The following is a 24311-nucleotide window of genomic DNA, read 5'->3' on the forward strand; positions in this document are numbered from 1 at the left end:
ACTGAAATATATTAATTGCCATTTACCACTAAGTAGTAAACTCCGTTAATCTTACATAGTGTACAATGTAAAATCCCAAATATTTCTTAAAAATTACGATACACTAATTGTAAGTACCAGGAAAGCACCAAAATAACGCTACATTAAGTAACTAGAACGCATTGTTGAAGATACGAGAGCTTCTTTCACCAATTTTAAGATTTAAAATTTATATTTTTATAATCAATATTAATACCTTGGGTTAATGGAATACTTGTATATTTGTAACAGAGAATATTAATATACTTCCCTTCGGAGGAAAATATTGATATCTCTCCTGACTTCCGAAATAGTCAAACTAAATACCTTTTTAAGCATTTTAAAATCTATTATTCATTTTCCAGAAAAATAATTTATGAGTATTTCTTAGAACTTGGTAATTTGTTATTAATCTAAATAAAAAATTCCTGTATTCCTTCCCTAAAAACCAGTAATGTAAAAAAGCTCTTGCATTTTATCACCTTACAAATTTATTTACTCATTGCAGTTTTTTGGAAGATTTTTTAAGAAGGAATTTCTTGATGATTATAGAAATAACTGGATATGACAAATAAATTACGTGACCGCAATAGAAAACAGAAGAATAAACTTGATGGTAACGGGGATACGATAGTAAAATGAAACAAACAAGACTGTAGCCCATGAATACATATGTGTAAATCATCGTAAATATCCAGAACAGAATCCGAAGTTCAGAATGCGTTTTTAGTAAACGCTGTAACTTCTCCTGTTTCTCCAAAATCTCAGTCAACTGAAAGAAATAATAAAAGTATCTCTTTAATACTGCTTTAATATTGCTCTAATTAATTCAGTTAAATTAATAATTTGCTTATGAATCGAACAATTGTTAAATTATTTAATTTATTTAAATAATTAATTGGTTCATTAGTCACTTATTTAAAATGTACATTGCATTATTTTTTTAAAGTAAATTATCGTTCATTAAATGAATCGTTTGTTAATAAATGATTAGTAAATAAAGGTTACCGAAAGTCATGTAAACATGTATTCCTAACAACCACTCTAATTTTTTTAATAATATGGCTTTCTATGATCTATAATAACAATATAATAATTTAAGTACTAACTGAATGATTAATTGCATTCAAAATTAAATTAATTTGTAAATAATATTAAACTTACATCTCTCTCAGCATACATGATAATAAACTCAAGGAAAAAACATGCATAATATCCAGAATGGAATCCATGCCACAGTGCGAGAAAAAGTAACGTGCCAAACTGACTATACAATTTCAGTCCCAAAAATTTCAATCTCTTATAAATGTATTCGGCACACCAATTATTGGTATTTATATTAAATGACATAATATAATGATTAAATCGAGTTGCCGTTTCAAAAGTCAACAACTTAACGTTTTCACAACCGTTCCAAAGAGGTTGATTTTTTTCATCTTTTCCATTGTACGTTAGACCAAAGATTATGCAAATCTAATACAAAGAAAATCATTTTTTATAACATCACGTAATTTAAACTAATTACTAATAATTACATATTCAGCAACAATATTAAGCTACAATTGAAAATAACATATTAAATTTATTTCAGGATGAAAACAGGATGATTCGCCTAACTTGACGGTTTTAGGTAACTCATAAATTATTCGTTAAAATAAAAAATTGTATAATCAAAAGGTGCATCTTATTATGAGATTATTATATACCATAGGTATATGCTATGGTAAAATATATAATACCTTTTTTATAACATGACACATTTATTTAAAGTTTAGAAACTGCGTTAAAATTTTCTTGTTGCACAATATTTACTTCAAAAAATGGATTACTATGTGTACGTTTCATTTGATATCAAGAAACTATTATTTGAACAATATTTTCATATAATTTGTTACTCAGAATTGTCAAATTAGGTACATCACTCTATATACTTTCTTTTCCTTACCCCTTCAGTGAGCAGCCAGCAAAAAATATATTTATAAAGACTTATATGACCCCAAAAGCCAATGAAGAGAAGTCGTTTTAAGAAGGGTTGTTTTCGGAATTCCAAACTTAATATATACTCATTCGAGATGTATAGAGATCCTAATTGAAAGAGTACTAAGTATATAAATCCGACACACATTCGAGTAATGCCAGGAACGACACAATCTGGTAAATTAACTTTGCCTTCGTTACATTTCTAAAAATAAAAAAGGAAAAGCAATCATGTTCCTCGTTATTTTATAGACTTAATTTATAAAAATATAAATAAAAAGAATTTCTTCATAAATAACGTTATATTCAACCTTTTTTTAATCAGTTTCTTCTTTTTAAAAAACATGTCATTAAGTCTATTTTTTTAGTCGATAAGTTCTTGATCATCCCCATAACCGCGATTTTATACAATAAAATAGGAACTACGGGTTAATGTTTCCAAATATTTTACATTAAAACAAATCACGAAAAGAATGACATTAAAATATAATAAAAATCTTGCCAAGTATTCGTGAATCTCATAAACAAAGTTCTTATTATTAAACAAGTTATTGACATTAAAAATAAAGATACAAAGTATTTATTCTATTAATATATTATTAATCTCATAAGAATATTTCAGTTTTTATCAATCCCAAAACCAAATATTCTCATTCTCATGTAACTAAATAACTTTATATAAATAAGTTTGTTAACTGCTCGTGGTAGATCTCAAAGATCTTTCGAGCATTGAATGTGTTTGCACGATGGGTGCCGACTATAAGCTTCTCGAAGGACTAATTGTGGTTGATCATTGTCTGATGGGCTGGACCAATGTAGATTGCTCGATGCCGCCTTGCTCGAGGAATTGCTGATAATTCCCTCGAGAAGTGCAAGTTCGTAATTAGAACTAACGTAGGAAGCTACACACTTCAATCCGTACGTTCAGGCCAAACACTCTAGCCATACACTGATCTAAATTTTACGGGTCAGTGCAAAAGTCACCTCGGTTCGCCCTACTCCCTCAAATTAAGGGTGGGTGGCAACGAATGACTGACCAATTACGGCGGGTCCTAGTCCCGCCGAATCGAAGACGTGCCCATCGCTATGGGGCTTAGGTGGGGGCGTCGCGACGTGGACAAGGTGTCCAAACCCCTGCAAATCTGGGCTGGAATTTCCCAGCATCTGGAAGTTCTGCAACAAGGCCGCGCTAGGGCCTCGCGTACCAGGCTGTGCAGGGGGTCCCTGTCCAACTGCTTGTAGTGTTCCATGTCGACCGACATAGTCTGTGACTGGAATCCTTTGGTGAGTGACGCCACCATGCATCCGAGTTGGCCCACCTGTGCCGAGGGGTGCAAAACCCACAACAGGGAGCATAATAAGTGCGAAAACTCCACCAGTAGTTTAAAGTGGTACCGCGGGGGTCTGGTGCAGCCCACAGAGGAGGAGAAATTCCCCACTGTTACCGACCATGGGTTGGACTCACGGGGGCAGTGGTATAGCCTATATCACGGGCTAGAGGTAATACCTCGATGGGTGAACTGCACTATCAGCTCGGGTACCGACCTGCAAAGCCGGTAGAGATTTAGAAAGGTCTCGCCTACACCAAACGGGATGACTGGAGCTTGCACTCTGGCATCAAATTGGTAGTCTATGTGGAGCAACTTCACGTCGACGCGCTGATTGATCGTATTTCAATCCCACGCCCATGAGGGCCGTGTTTGTTGAGCCCTCGCGGCAGGCACAGCCACGTAAAACACAACTAGACGAAATGCTTGTAGTGCTTTATGACGAGAAATAGCCACTAGTTACTCCGTGTTTCGGGTTGAACAACAAAAAACTTGACCTTCGGTGACAGGCCCTTGCCGTAGCCATGCAGATAATTTCTCGAACAAACCCGAAGCACATTCCTATACTCCAGTATGATTTCTTTTTCAAGGTTTTTTACTAACACTAATGGGAGGATATACACTAAAATTGGGTGTAAATCCCACACCTAACTCTTAATGTATAAAATTATTTTTCATAATTTGTATCTGATTAATTAATTAGCATTTCAGTGCGACTTACGTTATCCATAAGTCGTCCATTTACGTAATCCAGGTATCTTTTCATACTAAACTGTGGTCCAACTAGAAATGACCCAGGAAAATAAGTAAATGCTGCAACCTCCAAAAATGTTGGCTGTGCTGCCAAAGCCACTTGTTTTTGCGAAGAGGACAATTTTGCCTGAAACGATTATTTTATTATTTAAGTTCATTATTACATCTCATATTCATTCTTCTTAAGTATTATATTTAATTTTTATATTGATTAATCCAATTTACTTATTTCTTTATTTATTTAATGATTAAATACCACCGATTCTCAATCTTATTTCTGTCGTGACAAATTTGTAGAAGGATGTCCACAATATTTTAAAGAAAGAAATTAACGTAAATGAATCATATTTAAATAATCAAAGAATCTTATTTAAAATAGACAAAATCTTCCCCATGGATTATACATAGTCATCTTTTTGATTGATCCAGTCAGAAAAATGCAAATTAATAGTTACAGCAAAATATACACTATTCAAATTGAGAGGAAAATTGTCTCAAAATTGTCTTGATTAATGTTCTTTCAAATCACATATATTATCGCCCATAAGTCACCGGACACTAGGACAAATTAAGGTATTAGCAATTTTATTCTAAAAAATGACCGATATTATGAAATTAAATTACTGGGTATTACATGTGTATAATATCTAAAATATGTCATGCAAATTATACATCAAGTATCTTACCAAAAAGTATATAATTAATCTTATATCTTCTTTTCGTCGATATATTCGCCTCGTACAGATATGAAAGCCTGAACTAATAGTGACATTCTTTCGATTAATTTTGTCAATATTTTTGGTTGAATTTTGTTCCAAGCCTCTTCTAATTTCTTCCATAAACCTTGATTACAGGAGTCATACTATAATTTATAATTCATTATTGTCTTCTAACACCTTTAAATAGTTTTTACAAATTTTCATAGTGTGTTTGGAATTCTTATCCTGAATAAATACATAGTTTTGTTCTGTTAATTTTCTTTCAGACAGCACTGCATAATTACAAAGAATGTTCAAATATCGTTCCTTTTTGAATGTTCCTTGAATTTCTACTAAGTCACCAGGTAGATTTGCACCGAAGCACCCTCATAGCATTACAGACTGACCATCGTGTTTTATAGTTGGAACAACATAATCAAGTATCTGTTTTCCATTTGATTTTCTTCGCACAAAAACTCGTCGTTTGGTACCAAAAACTTCAAATTTCGAGTGTATGTTTTTGCCCACTGTAGCCGTTGTTTCTTAGTTTCAGTCCTTAAGTGTGGTTTTTTTAATAGCAATAGACGCAAAGTCTTAATTGCAAAGGACGCCATTTAATTGCTGTCGTCCCAATTAAATTCTCTCGGTCTTTGTTAATTTCTGCGATAATTTCTGCTGCTATCAGTTTCCTATTGCCTTTACTTAATGTTTGTATGTACCGATCCTCATTTTCGTCTATTTTTTTCAGGCGTCTGATTCTTTTTTTCTACACAAATTCATTAGAATCACTTAATTTCTTCATTGTATCATATGTTGCAGATTTCGGAATTTTACATTTTGATACAATTTCTCAGACAGAATATCCTTTTTTTGCAAGAATAACAATAATTGAAAGTTTTTGCACAAAAAGCTTTCATCTGGGACTACTTATTCTAAACACATGCACTATCAAATTAAAAGTAACGAAGAGTCGACTTCTGTTGAGTCAGAAACCTCTTAAGAGAGTTTATAAACCTTTGAAGATGATACAAATATACTCTTCCGATAATTTCACAATAAAATTAATCCAGAAACGTATATTTGTGCCCTAATAACCATTTTATTAAAAATAAGCAAGTGTCCGGTGACTTATGGACAGAAGTGTAAATTTGATGTAAAAAAAATGTTAACGAGTTACAGCGTTTAATTCGAACCATACTTTACGCTTATCGCAACGAAATTGACATAAATACGAGCCACATTGTGTGGTTTATTAATTAGAAAATAGCATATATCATGAATTAGAAAGATATGTTACCAACATTTATGTTTTCAGATTTTTGCTTTACCAAATAATCTTACTTACGTATTATATATGTTGCGATTCTACGTTTTCTGCATTTGAATCTTCAACAACCGAATTTGCATACCGAAATGCATACTTCTAACATTTACTTAATGATAACTATGATCTGAAGTAGCAAATAATTTTGAAATAATTAAAGATTCCAAATATGATGCATAAAATGGTTGAATAACATAGATTACTTAGAAAAATAAGAAAGTTTGAAATTGCGAATAAACATCATTATGATAATTTTTAATATGAATTATGAAAGACAAAGACATTTGTATAACATTATCCACTGTCACTGGCAAAATGATATATTACCGACTCTTTGTTCCAAGGAAAATCTGAATTTTTTATTAATATATTCATAATCACATTATGAATTATATATGCATTATTCACAAATTATATTATACTTTTATTGAAATAAATATTACACATACGTAGTATAACTAAATCCATTGCATTGTACTATCAGCAGTGACATGCAAAAACTGTTAATTGTTGTGCTCATGTAGTGGATTTTACATGGTATATAAGACTAGAATAATACTTAGATAATTACACACCCGAACAATTTATAAATTACCATTGTCCATACTTGAAACCACTTGCAGAAAATTCGAATGAAGAATATGTCGAACAGAAATACATGAAAATAAAATTACACAATAAAGTAAAAATTTAAAGATAATTATCTTTTCAGACCTTTTCCACCTATGATTTATACCATTTTTATCAAACCTCAGAAGTACTCCAAAAACCATATTAAGATTAATTGTTACATTATTCTTATTTCACAGCAAGCAATTGTGTCAACTTCGTTACCATGAGAGTGTTTGAATTAAACGCTATTAAAATTTGGAAATTTTATATTTTGTTGAAAATGTTTTTCAATATAAATATGACATAAAAATAAAGGATGAAAATCTTATTTATAGCAATTATTTTTAAGAAAAATCGAAAAACGTACATTGAAACTTTCATTTACGATATCTGAAATCTATACAAATATATCTTTAATGTACCTGCAGAAACTTTAATTAATTCTTCTTTTTCTGCAAATGTTAAATTTAACTTCATGTTTAAATTATGTTCATCGAAAGCTCCAAACAGTAAAATAACCAATTTGATTTCATTTATAAAAGTATAAGTACAACTTTTAACAAATCCATTTGAAGACTAAATGAGTGTTCACCTGTATTTTTCTGTAACTGATTTGTTTGATTCATTTCCTGTATACCGGATATCAATAATACAATCTTTTACAAAAAAATTCATTTGATCTCGTATCGATATTACAGCTCATTCTTTGGTCATATATACTAGTATTAAAGAAATTAAGCTTATTGAAAAGCAATCATTCGACATGGCAAGCTACATCCAACTTTAACGTTTATGCATTTGGTCTTTTAATTTGAAAATGCTATTACAGTAGCATTTTTTTATTTCTCATATTAGTGTGTCACAACATATAGTTTGAGAACCGTTAATCTACAGTACTCGTTATATTGTACGTACTTCAAATTTTCTGCCATCCAATAAATTGAACGCGAGACCAATTAATCGCAGTGTTAACACACACTGGGGCATGGTCCATTTTATATCGTAGTCACTTGTACTTGTTGTGTAATATCCTATTAATGAAAAAAAAATACATATTTTCCAATTTACAATTTTTTCCTTATAATGGTAGATGTATTTGATCCTTGATGTCCTTATTACTCTTGTAAAATGCATAATTGATAGGAATGGAATATCAGAAGCAAATTGCTAGAATATATGAACACAATATAAATTTTTCTAAAATCATGGAACAAGTCAGAACACACAAATTCATTGAAAGCTCTTTACCATTTCACAGTAGGGCTAAAACTAATTGAATAATTTCATATTTTAATATTTTATAAATATTTGAATGTAACGCGTAAACTTTAACTATTTGGATATTTGAATATAATTATTAATCATTATTCAAAAATTTAAGTATTTGAATATTATTGATTAAAATTATTATTTAAATAAAAAAGTATTTATACCCTTGCATTAGAGGTGGGACTGCTTATAAAAAACTTAATGTACAACAGACCACATCCAGATACTTGATCAGTGCACAAAATATTCCAATTACACATATATTTACTAAATATTTAAATAACTGAAGCGTCAAAACATTCAACAAATAGTTCTCTACAGTCTGCTTAAATGTTAGGTGCCGTGCATTCAATGGTGCATACATGCACTCACCATCAAAGACATGTGTACATGAACATTCACACACTTATGCAATTTTGGGGATATTCTAGTTTAACACTTTCGAAAAATCTATTTTTTGTTTGATTTTTCTTATAAATTAGGACAGTGTTTTTTAAAATGCATTCCACAGAGATTCAAAACGAAATCAAAACTACTTTCATAATTTATAAAAGTATCATTCTCAGTTATGACGATATCATTAGACCGATACTTTTCAAAATTACTGTATACATAAAATATACTTAAGCTTAAATATAACATTTGTAATACTTTTAAATATCTTTTATTAAAATAATAATAACTTCATACAGTTAAAAGAAAAAGAAAATATTGCTAAACGACGGAGGAAAGCGGGAAGATAAGTCTAAATTACCCCCTTTTATAGAATATCTCCTGTGCTAATAAGATACATGACAAATTGGTGCAAGAATTCTTGTAGTATGATGTATTCTTGAAAGCTAACAAAATTATAATTCGAATTTAGTTGAATCTTTTAAATACATACACCATTTTTCATTACAAGTCTGAAAAATTATATACATTAATAATGACTTAATCGATTTCAGTAACCCTAAAGTATGTTGAAAAAAATGATTCGTACGTGTCCCGGAACAAAAACCAAAGAGCTGGGTTTGCATTTAGATCTAAGTTTGATAATGAGTCTTAGTTGAAATTAAGTCTGGAGACAATACAATAACTACGAATAAATAATTCTAACTTCTAAGTATATTATGATTACCTATTAATTTCTTATCTTCTAGCACATATAACTTTACATGTAGAAGTGAGCAACCTAAAATCTACCTTATAAATGGTGATTTATAAAAAATCTTTTCATCGTGTTGGCCCTTTGAAACAAAGCAAGCCTAGGTTATGTTTATGAATAAACAGAACAATATGTGGCGATCACGATATTACAAATCATCCGATATATTTAGTATCTCTTGAAATTCGAACACAACTTCAAGCAATCAGTATTACTTTAATTGTCATGACTAGAAGAACTGTATTAAAGAATTTTTCACACGACTTAAGTCTCGAGTCAAAAATTCCAGCAAAATATAAGTGAAATAAAATTTAATTTTATTAAAGGAAGATTGGAAAACAATGATTCAATAATTGACTATTTATTATCTTGTCACCTTTTACCATATATTTTCCTTCAAAGAAAAGATACACATCGCATATTGAGTCGGTTCATAAGTTCGTGCGGTTTTATCGAAAATGAAACATTTAAGTTGCTTTTTTAAATATTTATTACAGATTAATTTATAACGTGTTCTCCGCCATTTAACAACTTCTTCCCACTGATTTGATGGTTTCTGGATTACTTGACAAACTCTATGAGTTTTGATGTAGACTAATCATCTAACAATTTTTGCAATTCCACATCGTAATAAAATGAAACTCCATTTAAACCATTTTGAAGAGAAAGGAAAACGTGGAAATCTGTGGAAGCCAGGTTCGGACAAGAGCGAATGTTGAATAACTTCCCATCCAAGATTTTTAAGAGTTACTTTTATCAAATTTGTAGCATGAGCAGAATTTATCGCTGATTCGGACATTTTTGGTGGATTGGTGTATCTAGTCTCTGCAATTGTGTAATTGTTTAATTATTTTGAAGAAGCTCAAAATGAATAATCCCCTTCGTATCTCACTAGATACGTAACACTAATTTCCGAGAGTGGAGCTTGGGGTTCACTCGTGATGTCTATTGATTTAAAGCTCATCCTTTTCTTTGCTTCACGTTAATGTAAAGATACCATTTTTCGTCATCTATGACAATCAAACTCAAGAATAAACGATGCTATTCATGTGCAGTGCAATGTCCAACCAACAAAGAAGCACTGACAGTAATCCATCGGTTTTCGTTCTCCTGGTTCTGAAAATGTGGAACACACAAACCAAGTTTCTGCACTTTTCCCATTTTTATCAAATCTCAAAACACTGTTTTATGAGAGCAATGGATTTTTTCAGCTAATTCTCGAAATGATTCTCGTGGATCATTGCACAAGAAAGCTTCTAGATTTTCTTCGTCCAAATCTGATGATTGACCACAACTTATCATCGTTCAATAAAAAATTGCTCTTTCTGAATGGAGAAAAACATTTTTGTGGGATTCTGTCGGCAATATAACCTTCTCCATACACTGCATGAATATTGCAGGCTATCTCAACAGTTTTAAAACCACGATTAAATTCGTAAAGCAAAATGTGTCGAAGATATTCATTTTTATTAACTCGACACTCCATAATTGTTGAAAAATTAATCGTTTTATTATTGAGCCAAAACAAATAAGTAAACAATCAAAGAAAAGAGGAAAACAAAAATTATCGATGCCGTATAACATAATCGTTTATTACGTGGGAAATTTAAATTACACTAAAACCACACGAACTTATAGACCAAATCAATATTTTGTGGATGTCAAAAGTAAGAAACATTTTATGCTAATGCACAATACAAATGTTTGAAATTATAAAAGTACATGCGTATCTATGTTTTGAGAGAAAACCTGGAATCTAAACCGAAAATCTCAGTTTTAGATCTTGATAAGATTTTTGAATTTAAACTGAAATTTCAATTGTGGCGGCGCTACCCACGCTTGCCACCAGAGGGAAACTCACCACCAACCGTTTCCCGCAAGTTCCCGTACCTGCTCCGATCAGTATATATACGATCCCTTACCGATCTTCCAATGTCCCCGCGTATAAGGCAGGGCCTGCTAGGAGCCTTACTGACGAGAGTCCACTAGCAGGCCCGGGATGAAACGCTCTCCCCACTCCTTATTCCCTTCTCATACATTTGAAAGATAGAGCCGCCAAACAATTATAATCCCAACATTATCTTGCTTCAGATTTGTAAACAAAACTGTTTTACGGAGCAATCAAGCTTATAACAATTTCCAAACACATATTGTTTCTCTGTAGAATAGTGTTATTGCTCGAATAGCTGTACCAAATTATCAAGTCACTTAAATTATTTGAAGTAATTATTGCAATTATTAAAATCGTTATAACAATATTAAAATCTTAAACAGAAATTGCATTAAAATGGTTTGAATGTTCATATTCAACACTTAAGCAGAAATATTGGTCCAAATTAATTCGTAATGATGTTTATACTTTATGTTTAACCATAAGTAATGTATAAAATGTATTACGATCTTCCCATACCGTATAGAAGGTAGGACATATTGAAGACGAAAGTAATCAGAACCGATAAGGAAGTACCACCAAGATGTTTCAAGACAAAATATGTGAAGCATAATGCTATTGCTGAATGGAGTGTATCGAGTCCTGCAAGTATTATTAATATTATTTATACGATTAATTTGCTGAAAAAAAAACATAAATTGGCTGAAAACATTTATAAATAACAATTAATTAATGTATCGAAATCAAAGTAGTTGAATTGTTGATACCAATAGAATATTTTCTGGCATATCTAAAGAAAAAATAAGCAAATATATGTATATTCAAGCGTTAGTGCCAATGCGTATTATTCACAAGGATATTTATCGTAAAGACTTAATATCTACAGACGTGGTTTAAATGAAGCGAAAAAATGGTGCACTACATTTCGAATGACAATGCATCTAAAGAAATACATACACAGCTTTCTAATTTGACATTCATACGTTTGAATTTTCGTTGAGCGTATACTTTTACACAACTCTATAATTTTAAATACCATATATTTTATTATTATTGCTACTTATCATTGCTACAATTAATTATTTTCATATAAAGTACGCATATTTTCAACAGTAAAAATATTTTATATACAGGTTAATCCATTTTACCAAAAATGATATTAAAAAATATTTTAGGCGAAAGCTAAAACCTTTCAATAGAGTTATTACGCAGTGTTTATGAGTTATTTCTCGTGTGTGCCAAGTGAAGATGTTTCATATATTTACAGATTGCCATCTTTTTTCCTAATGAAATCTTAGAAAATTGTTAGTTAAATCCATTCAAAGTTTTTTTACTTAATGCAGCATGTTGGAAAAAATCCACACGTCATTGAAATTATAGTTAATCTTAATCATTAAGTAGAGTAAGGAAGAAATGAAGTAGGAACAATTGTCCAAATTTAATAAGAATTCTGAGGGAGTAGCCTGAGCATGATGGGATGAGTAGTAGAAATGAGACTCAGCAATGGAATTTGTAGAGACTACAATTATGATAAATAATTTAAGAAAGAATTCCAAACAAATTTCTATGAAAAAATGCATTTCTGGTAATTATTTAAAAAAGCGGTCATCTCATTGATTCAAATGACCTTGAAATATATTGTCAAGAACGTCATTCTGAACAATTTTTGTTTATGTATGTTACCGCCACTTAAGCTCCGTTTCCAAGATAAGTGCAAAACTATTTCTCATACTACATATCATACTTTTAAATCTCGTCCCAATTCTAACCTAATTTATAAAAAACTAATACCTGATAATTACTGTATAATGAATGCAAATATATATTCTTTAGTAATGCACATGCTGTCACGAATTTATAGACATAAGCAACATTTAATATATGAGAGTAGTCCCAGAAATACACGATCTGATGTATGGATGGCAGTAATTGTTTGAAAAAAATAAGTAAGGAAGAAAGTACCGACCTTATAAACCTTGAATTTGAAGGTTGATGACGTTACATTGTTTAGCATTTGTTTGACAGCCATCAATAGTGAACATTCTCAGTGAATTTGTAAACATGGAAAAAATTGGTTATTGTTGTGTTATACAATACTTTCATTTGGAAGGCCTCACTCCAATCGATATCAAAGCGAAGCTATATTCTACTCTGGGAGAGTCTGTTCCTTCGTTTACAACAATAAAATATTGAGTGGCAGAGTTTAAACGAGGCCATACGAGCTGTCAAGACGACCATCCCAGTGATCGACCAAATGAGATGATCACGTCTGAAATGGTGACAAAAATCCACAAAATGATATTGGATGACCTTCAACTGAAAGTACGCGAGCTAGCAGACATGATAGGCATATCAGAAAGTGCTATACATCGCATATTGACTGAAAATTTGGACATGAGAAAGCTGTGCGCAAAATGGGTACCGCGATTACTCACAATGGAACGAAAACAGCGTCACGAGGATGTTTCAATCGAGTGTTTGGCAAGGTTTCACAGCAATACAGCTAAGTTTTTGCGTCGATTCATAACCATGGACGAAACATGGGTCCATCATTTCACACCTGAGATGAAGGAACAGTCGAAACAATGGACTGAAAGGGAGAAGCGGCTCCAAAGAAGACGATGACAGTTCCATCTGCAGACAAAATTATGGCGTCAATTTTTTGGGATGTGCATCAGATAATTTTCATTGATTATCTTCAGAAAGGAAGAACAATCAACGGCGAGTATTATGCGAACTTATTGCAGCGTTTGAGTGATGAGATCAAGAAAAAACGGTAGCATTTCTCGAAAAAGAAGGTTTTGTTTTATCGAGACAATGCACCAGTTCACACATCCATTATTGCGATAGCCAAAATCAATGAGTTAAAGTTCGAATTACTTCCTCACACACCCCATTCGCCAGATTTAGCCCCCTCGGATTATTTTCTGTTTTCAAACTTGACAAAATGACTCGGTGGTAAAGAATTTTCCAACAATGAAGAGGCGAAGTCTGCAATTAATGGCTATTTTGCAGAGCTTGATGGTCCTCACTATAAACAGGGTATTGAAGCTATTGAACATCGTTGGGAAAAGTGTATTGATCTAAAAGGAGACTATGTAGAGAAGTAAAGATATTTCCCAAATTTTTTGTGTTCTCTTTGTTAGGTCCCAGATCGTAACTGGGACTACCCCTGTAATATTTGTAGCAATGTAAATTATGGGATAAGTGGTTGGCTTGAATATCAGGTGTGTGCGTGTGTGTGAGGGGGGGGGGGGGGTAGAGGTTGTAACAGATGAAACAGAACTGGCCGCTAGGACAGTGGAGTTTTCTGACGACATCGATATGAAGCAGACCCATCGTCTGTTTATCGTCTGAACGACGACCCTAGAAGACAAGTGCACCCGATCTACGCCACTCCCATTCCCTGAAACGGTCATAGCCTCCTGATCTAAGTCACGTAAGCCCACAATCGGGAGTGTAGTATAAAGAAGACCGTAACGCTGAACAAGAATTGTTCATAGCGTATCTCTGATTGAGATTCGTTGTCAGAGCAGTATGTTTCTGATCAAGAGTCGTTGTGAAGTTGTTGAAAGTTGTGTGTGAGCGTTATTAGTCAATGTTAAATTTAGTCACATTAACCTTACACAGGAGAGTGCAAGGTCTTGAGATCATAATTTAGTTCAAATTTTACAGAACGGTAGATTTTCCTCTCCTGTTGCAGAAGATATGATTATATGGGCCACTACTCTATAATTTTTGAAATATTTACAATTGAAGATTCATCATTGCTTAAGCTTAGTTCTGTTTCAACAACACACACTTCCAACTGTGAGGGAGCATTTGCTCGAACCATTCCAGCATGCTCTTTCTAATGATTTATTGAGTTGTCCGGAATGTTTCTGACAATTTTTGGTAAGTGGCATTAGGACAGATCTGAATATATCAGAATGATTAAAAACAATTGACATGCGTATGTATACTAAAAGATGACATTTCAAGCATCTCTAGGGAAAAAAAGGCCTAATCTCTTGATTAATTTTTGTAAGTTTTATACACTTTCGAATATATGAAAGGAAACAAAGTACATTACAGGAATTTGATGCTTATCTTTTACTGGAAAAGCAAAAATACCACACAAGCAGCAAAAAAGATATCTGCTATTTATGGTAAAGGTGCTATAGCTGAAAGAATTCTGTGGAAGTAGCTTGTTCGGTTTAAAACTGGTGATTTCAACTTTGGTGATCAAGAATGCCCGAGTGTATCCTCCATCACTGATGAAGATCAGATCAAATCACTGATTTGGAATAATCCATGCTATACGACACGTGAATTAGCAGAAATGTTAAAAATATCAACAGTCACCATTCACAAGCATTTTGTAAAGCCTGAATACGTAAACGATTTTGGTGTATGGGTTCCCTACAACTCCATTAAAAATCTAATGGACTGTATTTCCATTTGCGACTTACTCTATAAATGTAACACTTTTTGAAGGAGGTACACTTTTTGAAACTAGCAGTGCCTGGAGATAAAAAATGAATTATTTATAATAATGTTGAGCCAAAAATATCCTGGGGAAAAGTGAAAGGAACCACTTTTAGCAAACTATCTCATGCTTTGTGTATAGTGGGACTGGAAAGAAATCCTGTATTATGAATTTTTATCAAACAACCAGACAATAAATTCAGAAAAGTATTGCCCACATTGAGACGAATTAAAGACAACGATTGAACAGTGAATTGAAAGAACGTTGTGTTTCATTAGGATGATGCACAGCCTTATGTGTCTTTGATTACTCTACAAAAGTTGTTAGAGCTTGGTTGAGACATCCTTACCCTACCCACCATATTCACCAGACATTGCACCCTCAGATTTTCAGTTTTTACAAAATTCCTTTAATGGCAAAAACTTTAACCCTTTAATTGATATAACAAATCACATTGAAAAGTTTTTTGTTATAAAACCTGAAAATTTCTGAAAAGATGGAATCATTAAGTTGCGTGAAAGGTGAAGAAAGATTATGGAATAAATATATACCGAAATTTAAATGTGTTGCCTTCGAATTTTCCTTAAAAATTGTCACAAACTTCCAAAACAACCCAATATATTTTCCCTATTCCTAGTTGAATACCAGACAGATCAACGGCTTAATTGTTTCTGTCTCTTCTGAATTTACATACTATTTAAAATGTCCATCATGTGATGCCTTCCTTGAAACCCTTTTACTATTGTTTAAAACATTGTCCGGTATCACTGACAAGTTTGACGATATTCACGTAATTCGATATGAATAGGAAACTTTGAATGTTATTGCTACTTTCAGAAACAGTTGGCTTTATTTATATCATCTGGGAACAAACTTTTATTATAATGGAAAAAATCGAAGCAGGCAATCATCAAAGAAATAATGAGTTAATTCTTTTCTTTTGTAATTTATCACACTGAAATTTCTAATTCAATAAAAAAGTAACATTAAGAGTGAGACAATATGTGGTGCTAAGAGGAACAATCATTTCTATAGCTACAGTACAGTTACCTTCATATTTTGGTGAAAATCGTCTTCAGTCAATACCTGTAAGAATTTAATTTTCCTTTTTCTCTATTTTCCAAGGCTGTTATACAGAACATCAATTTATTCACTTTCCAAGGTCATACAAGTTCCTTTTGTACCCTGAAGGAGGCCATCAACAATAGCAGAAGTATTAAAATATAATTACTATTAGCACAATTTCTCTTTATACCAAAAAATTTCACTTTACTCAATCAAACTTTCACTTTCAGTGATTTTTAAAGCAAATAAATTAAAATTAAATCAAAACGTAATTTTATTTCTAGTTAACAATTATAATTAATACAAATTTAAATGTGTTAAAGTTAATAAAACTTAATTATTAATTTTTCTTATAGTTTAATAAGGGAGTCTATTTTTCTTGTTTGAATAATGTAAATACAACTTTAACAAAATGACTACCCTTTCTAAGAAGATAACAAATAACATAATTTTAAAAATCAATATAATAATAAGTAGCGATAATTCTTAGAGTGATATTCAAAATAAAATATACTTGAGAAAAAATAAACAAACCAAACATGTGTTTTATATCAGGCAGTTGCAGCACATCTTTTCATTTAAAACAGCTCAATCAATGTTAAATATCTTTGTAAATAATGTGCAGTAACACAAATACTGACATATATATATATATATCTCACAGAAAATTTGTCTTCAATTACTTCTGCACAATTTAGCAAGTTTTATACAAATATTGTTCTTAATTGTAATATTCAAATTCATTAAAAAGTACTTAAAACAAAGAAGTACTTAAGAAGTAATTAAAACAAAATATAAACAAAATATCAGAAATAAAACATAAAGCAGACTGAAAAAGTTCTCATGCGGAAAATATACTTTCCACAAATATTATTTCTTTATTTAATTAATATTTTGATAAGTATAAATTTAAATAATTACCATAATTCCAATAGCAGATTAAAAGTCCGCAACTTGTGAAAAATAAATGCTGATAAACTGGACTCTTTCCATATAGTGTATACCTGTGAAGAAGGGCGATGGGTAATCCTGAAAGTTCAATGGTATTTGTATCACGTTTATATTTTGTTGTAACATTTTAGAGCTTTATATTCATAGAAATAATGCTTTATTACTTGAAAAATTCAGTTCATAACATATGTTCTTCTAAATGTTTTAAGTTGTTAATTAATTCTAAGATTAAAATTTTTTACGAATTATACAACTGAAAATTTAAGTAAATGTGAAATAACTCATAAATATTCACTTTATTCCAGAAAATGTAAATAAAGTCAGAGAAGAGTATATTAAATAAAGCAAATATAGCATGAGCAAACATCTGCAAGCATTAATTTCCATTGTTACCGAAACTCAACAAGAATAAAAATTATAATTCTTACTTAGGAACTATAACTATCATACCAAACTAAAAATAAACATACATAATAATAAGTTTGTTATTATTGTTATAATTATTTATTATCATAAATATTACTATAGTTTATTGTGTAATCATTTTGTCAAGTAATAGTTATAGAGTAATGGAATGAACAGAATTTCTACAAGAAATCAAACAAATATAGTCATTCTATGCTTACAATTATTATTGTTTTATTTATTATGTAATAATATACAAAAGAATTTGAATGGTGACAATATTTAATAGATATAAATAAAATAATTAAAATAATTTACTAAATTGAAAATTATTTACACATAACTCATCAAAGTGGATTTGTTCATTATATTATTTTCCAAAACACTGTGTTGAATTGTATAACAAAGAAACGAATTAATGAACATTGAAACATAGAAATGACTTGAATCAATGGTAATAATTTTGATCTCTTTTTCATAATTATTATAATTTATTAAAAAACTACAGGAGGTTTAAACATTAATTTCCATTATAACTGTCAATATTTTCATTACTTTTATAATTCATGGGTAAATTATATTATTATGTATGTATGCGTCAACTGTATAACATTTCCCAAAACATTTTAAAGGCATAATTAAATTCTGCTATGAAGATTTAAAAACAGATTTAAAAACTAAGTAGATATTACAGCCTAAGACCCATCAATTCATTTTAGAACTCATAGTATAAAGCCCAACAAAACAAAAAATTAAAAATTTGTTAATTATGCAACCAATGATTAAGTAACATAAATGTATTGAGATTATACATTATATACTTATCATTAATATTAAATACAATATATGTAATTTATATAGTAATATGTTCTTAATTATTTTATTTACCAAGTAAAATGGAAATAACAAGACGAATTCCTGCTTCGGTCGTATTTAAAGCTTCTGAGAAACTCAATAATAAACTGTTAGACATTATTAATCCTTCTGCAAGTTGTTCTTTCAATTCAATTGTCCGACTTTTTATTTAAATCCTTTAACGTTTCCAATAAACTTTCTTTCCACAAACAACTCTGTAATAAAGTTATTCGTAATTTTTCAAAATAATACCATAACCTTGTTTCACTGAGAATGATCAGAAATAAATACTAAATAGTTGACGACAAAGAAAATACTGAGTTTACGTAACGGCGTAAAAAGTGTTCCAAAAGACACTCAACTATTGAAAAGAACAAGATTTCCATGAAATATTAATAAAGTAAATAAAATTTATGCATTTAAATAAATAATTGTGAAAATGGTCATATTAGTTCCATAGATAATAAATTTGGGGATATACATAGATAAAACTTGTCACGTGATAAAAATTTCATTGTTGTGTAAAACACAGAAGACACAACAAACAATTGAAAAATTGATGAACAAAAAGAATCAACAATATTGCCATTTACATATACATACATATATGTATGTATATATAGTCAAAGCATAAATTTGCAAGGGGGCTTCAGGAGGTTACGAGCCGAATTTCATAAAATTTCATAAGCAAATAAAAAGTCAAAAAATATTTTACTACTATTTAGCCACTTGTACAGACCTTTAACAGTAAACAAATTATTAAACAATAACAATTTCATATTTGTCACTTGGTTTGTGTTTACCACCCAATTTGTTTTTATTTATATAGAAAATAGTATTATAAAATTATTTTGTTGACATTTAAACTAATTGAAAATATAATACAAAAATATTTAAAGAATGTTCAATGTATAAATAAGGAATATGTAATGCTAAAATGAATTGATAACTACATATAATTATTAAATAAAAAACATAATTATTATTTGAAATTTAAATTTTATTTTTATTTATAATTCATTGTTTATTATTTAAATCAAAATTTGCCCAACAGTGTCAATAATATGTATACCGCCGAAGTGTTACTACGACGATAATGTGTAGCTTGCCTACATTGGTCCTGCCTTTCGCTTGTACTCGCTGTGCATTAATATTGTTTCACCAACACAAATATTTATCTTATTAGCTAATGTTACATTGTAGTCAACTGATGAGCATCGTAAAGTGTCATAATCGCTTGACTGGTTCCAAGGGAGATGCCCTTCCCTCATTATAATGGTGATAAACTTTTCACATTTGGATAATATTTATATTATTTATGTAATAAACTCATAACTATTATTGTACTTCACAATTGCTGCTAATAAATTGCAAAAATAGGTTCTCAACAAAAATTAAAAATTATATTACTTTTGCTGTATTAGTAATGTGACGTAGTAGAAAATGTATTTGAGAATTCATTTATTTTATTAATTTATTTGATTCAAAAAATTAATTTGTTAAAAGATTAAGTAATGTAGATTACTTTATGGTCATGATTCTCAAGGCACTTTTTTTGAATTGCATCACTTTTGTAGTAAATGACAGTACATAGTGATATGTTATTTGTTTTTCGGAAATCTGTGAGATTGTTTCGGACTTTGGAATTCCTTTCTGGCTTACGACAAATGTGAATCTAAACAAGAACATCATTGTCTCACAAGCATATTATCAATTACCTCGGTTCTTAGTCCCTATTTGTCTATCACCTGCTATCTCTTTCTACATTTATAAAGTGAGCAGTAAAATATAAAGAACGTTGTCGACTTTCGATAAATGTGACACTTCGGTCACTGAGAAACGTACACTTAAAGCGGGAACATTGTATGCCGACACAATTAGAGCATGTTATTAGGTAAAAAGAACATCCAACAATAAATTGAAATTATTGCAATTTTATTCAATCAATATTGGATCTAATTTCGTTCATAATTTATTATGTAGAGAAAAAAAATAAAATATTCATATCACATATTTGTAAGCTAAAATATGTGCTTTAGACCGTCACAGAATAAAAAATTCCGAACATTACGAGTAACTGTAGATAAATGCGTGCGTGCAAGCAGAAGTGTGTAAGTGTATTACTGTTCTGGTAGCCATATATCGGATGTACAATCACCTCCCGGATAACTGAAAAGAGGATCGTAGTCGTTACTTGTGAATAGGAAGTTGTGAAAATATTGAACTAGAAGAAACATTTACCGCATTTCGTGTGCAAGTAATATGTCGTTTTTATCTGCGCCAAAGTCTACCAAAAATTGATCATCGAGTTTTAAACCACCATTCTTTACGTTTACATCCAGCTTTACCATAGTTGAGCCATTTCTGAAAATTTTGTATATACTCGTGTGCACACATACGAATAATATTTTTTGAGTATCAGAAAATTATATTAAGTTGACTATAAAGATTACTAAATAAACAAACCGATTGTGAAAGAACGAGAAAGAAAAAGTAATAACATGAATTATACTTGACATGATCGGGATAAAACTGCTGGTCCCACGGTTTAAAAATGGAAGTAGTCACGTATAAGCGCGTCCCATCGAGGCTTAATTGAAGCATCTGTGGCGAACCGTACAGTCGACGACCTTTGACGTAAACAGGATTCGGCTGTGCGGTCAATTCTTCATCTCGAATCACACGAACCTTTGAGTCGTTTAAAATTGACCCACCGAGAAAGACTTGGCCCGTTAACTTTGGATTCCTTATATCGGAAATATCGTATTGTCTAACGTCTCCGTGAAGCCAGTTGGAAAAATATAGATACTTGTCGTCAAGGCTAATTAAAATATCGGTTATCATACCTACACATAAAAAAAAGAACCAAAAATTTCTCAATTATTAACACAGTTTGTCATTCTGTGTAGCTGTAAGTGTACACAATCGAAGGAATTAATTCGTTCTGTTTTAGGAGAGTACGGCACGTCAAATGCATTCGTTTCTAAAGTCGTGGCCAAATGAACTGTTCAATCAAGAATACTTCAGCACGCGGTGCTGGCGTAAACCATTATTAGACATATTAAACATAAGGAAGCTATACATGCAGAGATTCACGGTTGGTTCACCCTCAAAATTTTAATATTTGAATTACATGTATTCATTAATAGCTCCGACTGTATATATGTACATACATACCTGCCATCTGTGGAGCAATCCAGCCTTCGACTTGTTTAGGAGGGATTTGAATAACCTTTTCAGCGCTCCACTCATTTTCTGGTGTTTTGTAAAATCTGTACACGTTTGAGGTAACCGCGCATCCAACTAGTCCTTGGCTCTCTTTTGGATCGTGAAGGAATCGTACTTCGAGAGGCGCGATCCCATCGTCGCCCAAGTTTATTACTTGTTTTAACTTTCTTTCGCTCCATGAATAAAAATTCAAACTCCTACCGTATATTGCTAAGGGAGAGTGTCAATTTAAGAACGAAAAATATTCGAGAAATTTCAAAGCTGAGAAACAGAATATAATGTGATAATTGGCAGAAATAATAAGTTGATAAGTTTTATCGAACGACAAAACTTATTGAACAGTACTGTTCAATGTAGTACTGTCGTTCGATAAAACTTATCGAGCAACCTAATACTATACTGTTCTATAAGTTTTATCAAAAGACAAAACTTATTGAACAACCTATTACGAGGTGATTGAAACCTCTTCTCATGAGAGCTTTGACACGATTGTTAAAATGCTCGACTACCAATGGTTAAGCGATTCGAATCGTGCTTTTCCTACAACAATTTCTTTTCTAATATGTTTTAATTATGTCAATGTTTGTGTATACTTTTAGTTAATTTTATATACAGAAGGATAGTTTCCCGAAATATTCTTAGATCTTGAACACGACCCATTGGTGGAAACACTTAGACACGTGTCAGTTTATTCTCGATATAGAATAAGTAGATTACGAACTGGAATCGGAAGCATCACTTGTTGTAAAGCCTCTTTTAAAAATCTTTGGAGCACCCCATTCAGTCGCAATAAGTACATCGTGATACGGTTGATACCAGAAATCGTAACCAAATGTAGCCTTTTTCTCGCCTGTCGTCCATGTGCCTTTCACCTCAAGTGTTTCGGCATCGATACAAAGAATATCACCTGTTCCGTCGCCATTCAAGTTTCCCAATGTAGAAATCAGAATTTCTCCAGTTGGTGCGCAATGGCTGGTATGTAAAGTAGATACTCCGTAGTGATTTACCTCCGCCGACGTTAATACCTTGCCGAAATGGAAATGAGAGTAAATTGGCAATTCGGTAAATTGATGGACTATATAACGTTATGTAGAGTATTTCGTTCCAATGATTGTTTTTTATACATAATTAAAATTTGAAATGTAAAATTTTTTAATTTTATTCTTGTTATAAGGAATTTTTGCTGGATGAGAGCTTAGAGCATCCTCCAGTTCTTCGAATTCCCGTGACTCCAAATTGTTTTCTCGACATTATTGGATAAAGTAATAAATATATATAGTTCAATTTTTCAAAATAAAAGAAGAAACAACTATCCGAAGTCATAGGGATTCTAACTTGATTTCATTCATTTTCTTATGAATAGATTAAAATTAAAGGCTTCTATATTTAAAATCTGAATTGTTTATAAAAATATATCAAATGGAACGAAATATTTTACAAAATGTCAGCGTGTGATCTCTAAACTTATTCCTCCAAATATAAAAATCCTCGAGAGCACAGCTGTAGGATTCCTTTATAAGATCCGACAAACCTTTTTGATCGACGGTGTACATTCGTTGGTAACGTCGATAAAGTAGACCCGATCAGACATCAGACATGGTAACACCAAGGTATCTCGCTTTTGTGGTTTGTCGTGACAACTGCTACAAACGTTCCATCCAGAATGATGTAATTCATCGCCGACTTGGAGCATTCGCAGTTTATGAATTATCTACCAAACATGGAAAATATGGGATAATTTACACAATAAGAAATTTTGAATTCGCAAGGACCATCAGTCGATTATACCTTGCAGTAATTAATACTGTCTGGATCCACATCAACAGTGCACAAAACATCCGGTTTATTTGGATTCGTATGAATACCGACAACGTATAAAAGTTTTTCGCGTGGACCTTCGATCATTGCTGCTTTTGGTGATTTATAGCCGGGACCACCGTAGCTGGAACAGCTCGAGCAGCCTGAAATTCCATCGAACGATCACTATGCAACACAATCTTAAAATCGAATTATTTAGAATTTAAATAATGTACCTTTCTTTTCCAACATTCTTCTGGTTGATACTGGAGAAATTTGGTGGAACAAAATGGCGGTTAAAAGAAGTTGGAAACAGTAGCGATAAATTCGATCAAAATGAGAAAAAAATGGGTAAAGAGCGAAATTTTATTGCTTAACAATGATTATCTGCTGTGCAGATACACGTATCCGTAGAGATTTTCCAGCGCCACATGTGACATGTCAAAGAACTAATTCTGTGAGACCCAAAGAGGAGTGGGAGGAATTTTTAATTCTACTTTAGTTCCTTTAACGTTCTTTCGTGAA

At 31.5% G+C, this 24311-nt stretch overlaps 2 protein-coding genes across 5 annotated transcripts; both read right to left on the reverse strand.

Moving 5' to 3' along the window:
• Positions 1–494: 494 nt before the first annotated feature.
• On the reverse strand, positions 495–19324 carry Nes (lysophosphatidylcholine acyltransferase 3 protein nessy). Of its 4 annotated transcripts, none has more exons than XM_076327641.1 (9): positions 19243–19324; positions 18795–18976; positions 17472–17579; positions 11537–11659; positions 7626–7741; positions 4045–4203; positions 1964–2200; positions 1183–1491; positions 495–790 (listed from the first exon to the last, which is right to left on the reverse strand). In XM_076327641.1, exons 2-9 carry the CDS (start codon positions 18877–18879, stop codon positions 518–520), a joined length of 1410 nt encoding a protein of 469 aa, XP_076183756.1. In that variant the 5' UTR covers positions 18880–18976; positions 19243–19324; the 3' UTR covers positions 495–517. The 4 variants fall into 4 exon arrangements, with proteins under 4 accessions (XP_076183756.1, XP_076183757.1, XP_076183758.1 ...); XM_076327642.1 differs by lacking the exon at positions 19243–19324 and adding an exon at positions 19093–19107; XM_076327643.1 differs by lacking the exons at positions 7626–7741; positions 11537–11659; positions 17472–17579; positions 18795–18976; positions 19243–19324 and adding exons at positions 4763–4938; positions 12984–13575.
• A 1355-nt stretch (positions 19325–20679) lies between these two features.
• LOC143155135 (methanethiol oxidase) lies at positions 20680–24208 on the reverse strand. Its single transcript, XM_076327525.1, has 8 exons — positions 24023–24208; positions 23778–23950; positions 23521–23700; positions 22711–23014; positions 21939–22199; positions 21274–21607; positions 21003–21125; positions 20680–20930 (listed from the first exon to the last, which is right to left on the reverse strand). The coding sequence occupies exons 1-8, from the start codon at positions 24036–24038 to the stop codon at positions 20882–20884; spliced, it is 1440 nt and encodes a 479-aa protein (XP_076183640.1). The 5' UTR covers positions 24039–24208; the 3' UTR covers positions 20680–20881.
• Between the last annotated feature and the right edge of the window lie 103 nt (positions 24209–24311).

The sequence above is a fragment of the Ptiloglossa arizonensis genome, chromosome 2 (genome assembly GCF_051014685.1).
Source record: "Ptiloglossa arizonensis isolate GNS036 chromosome 2, iyPtiAriz1_principal, whole genome shotgun sequence".
Classification (NCBI taxonomy): Eukaryota; Metazoa; Arthropoda; class Insecta; order Hymenoptera; family Colletidae; genus Ptiloglossa; species Ptiloglossa arizonensis.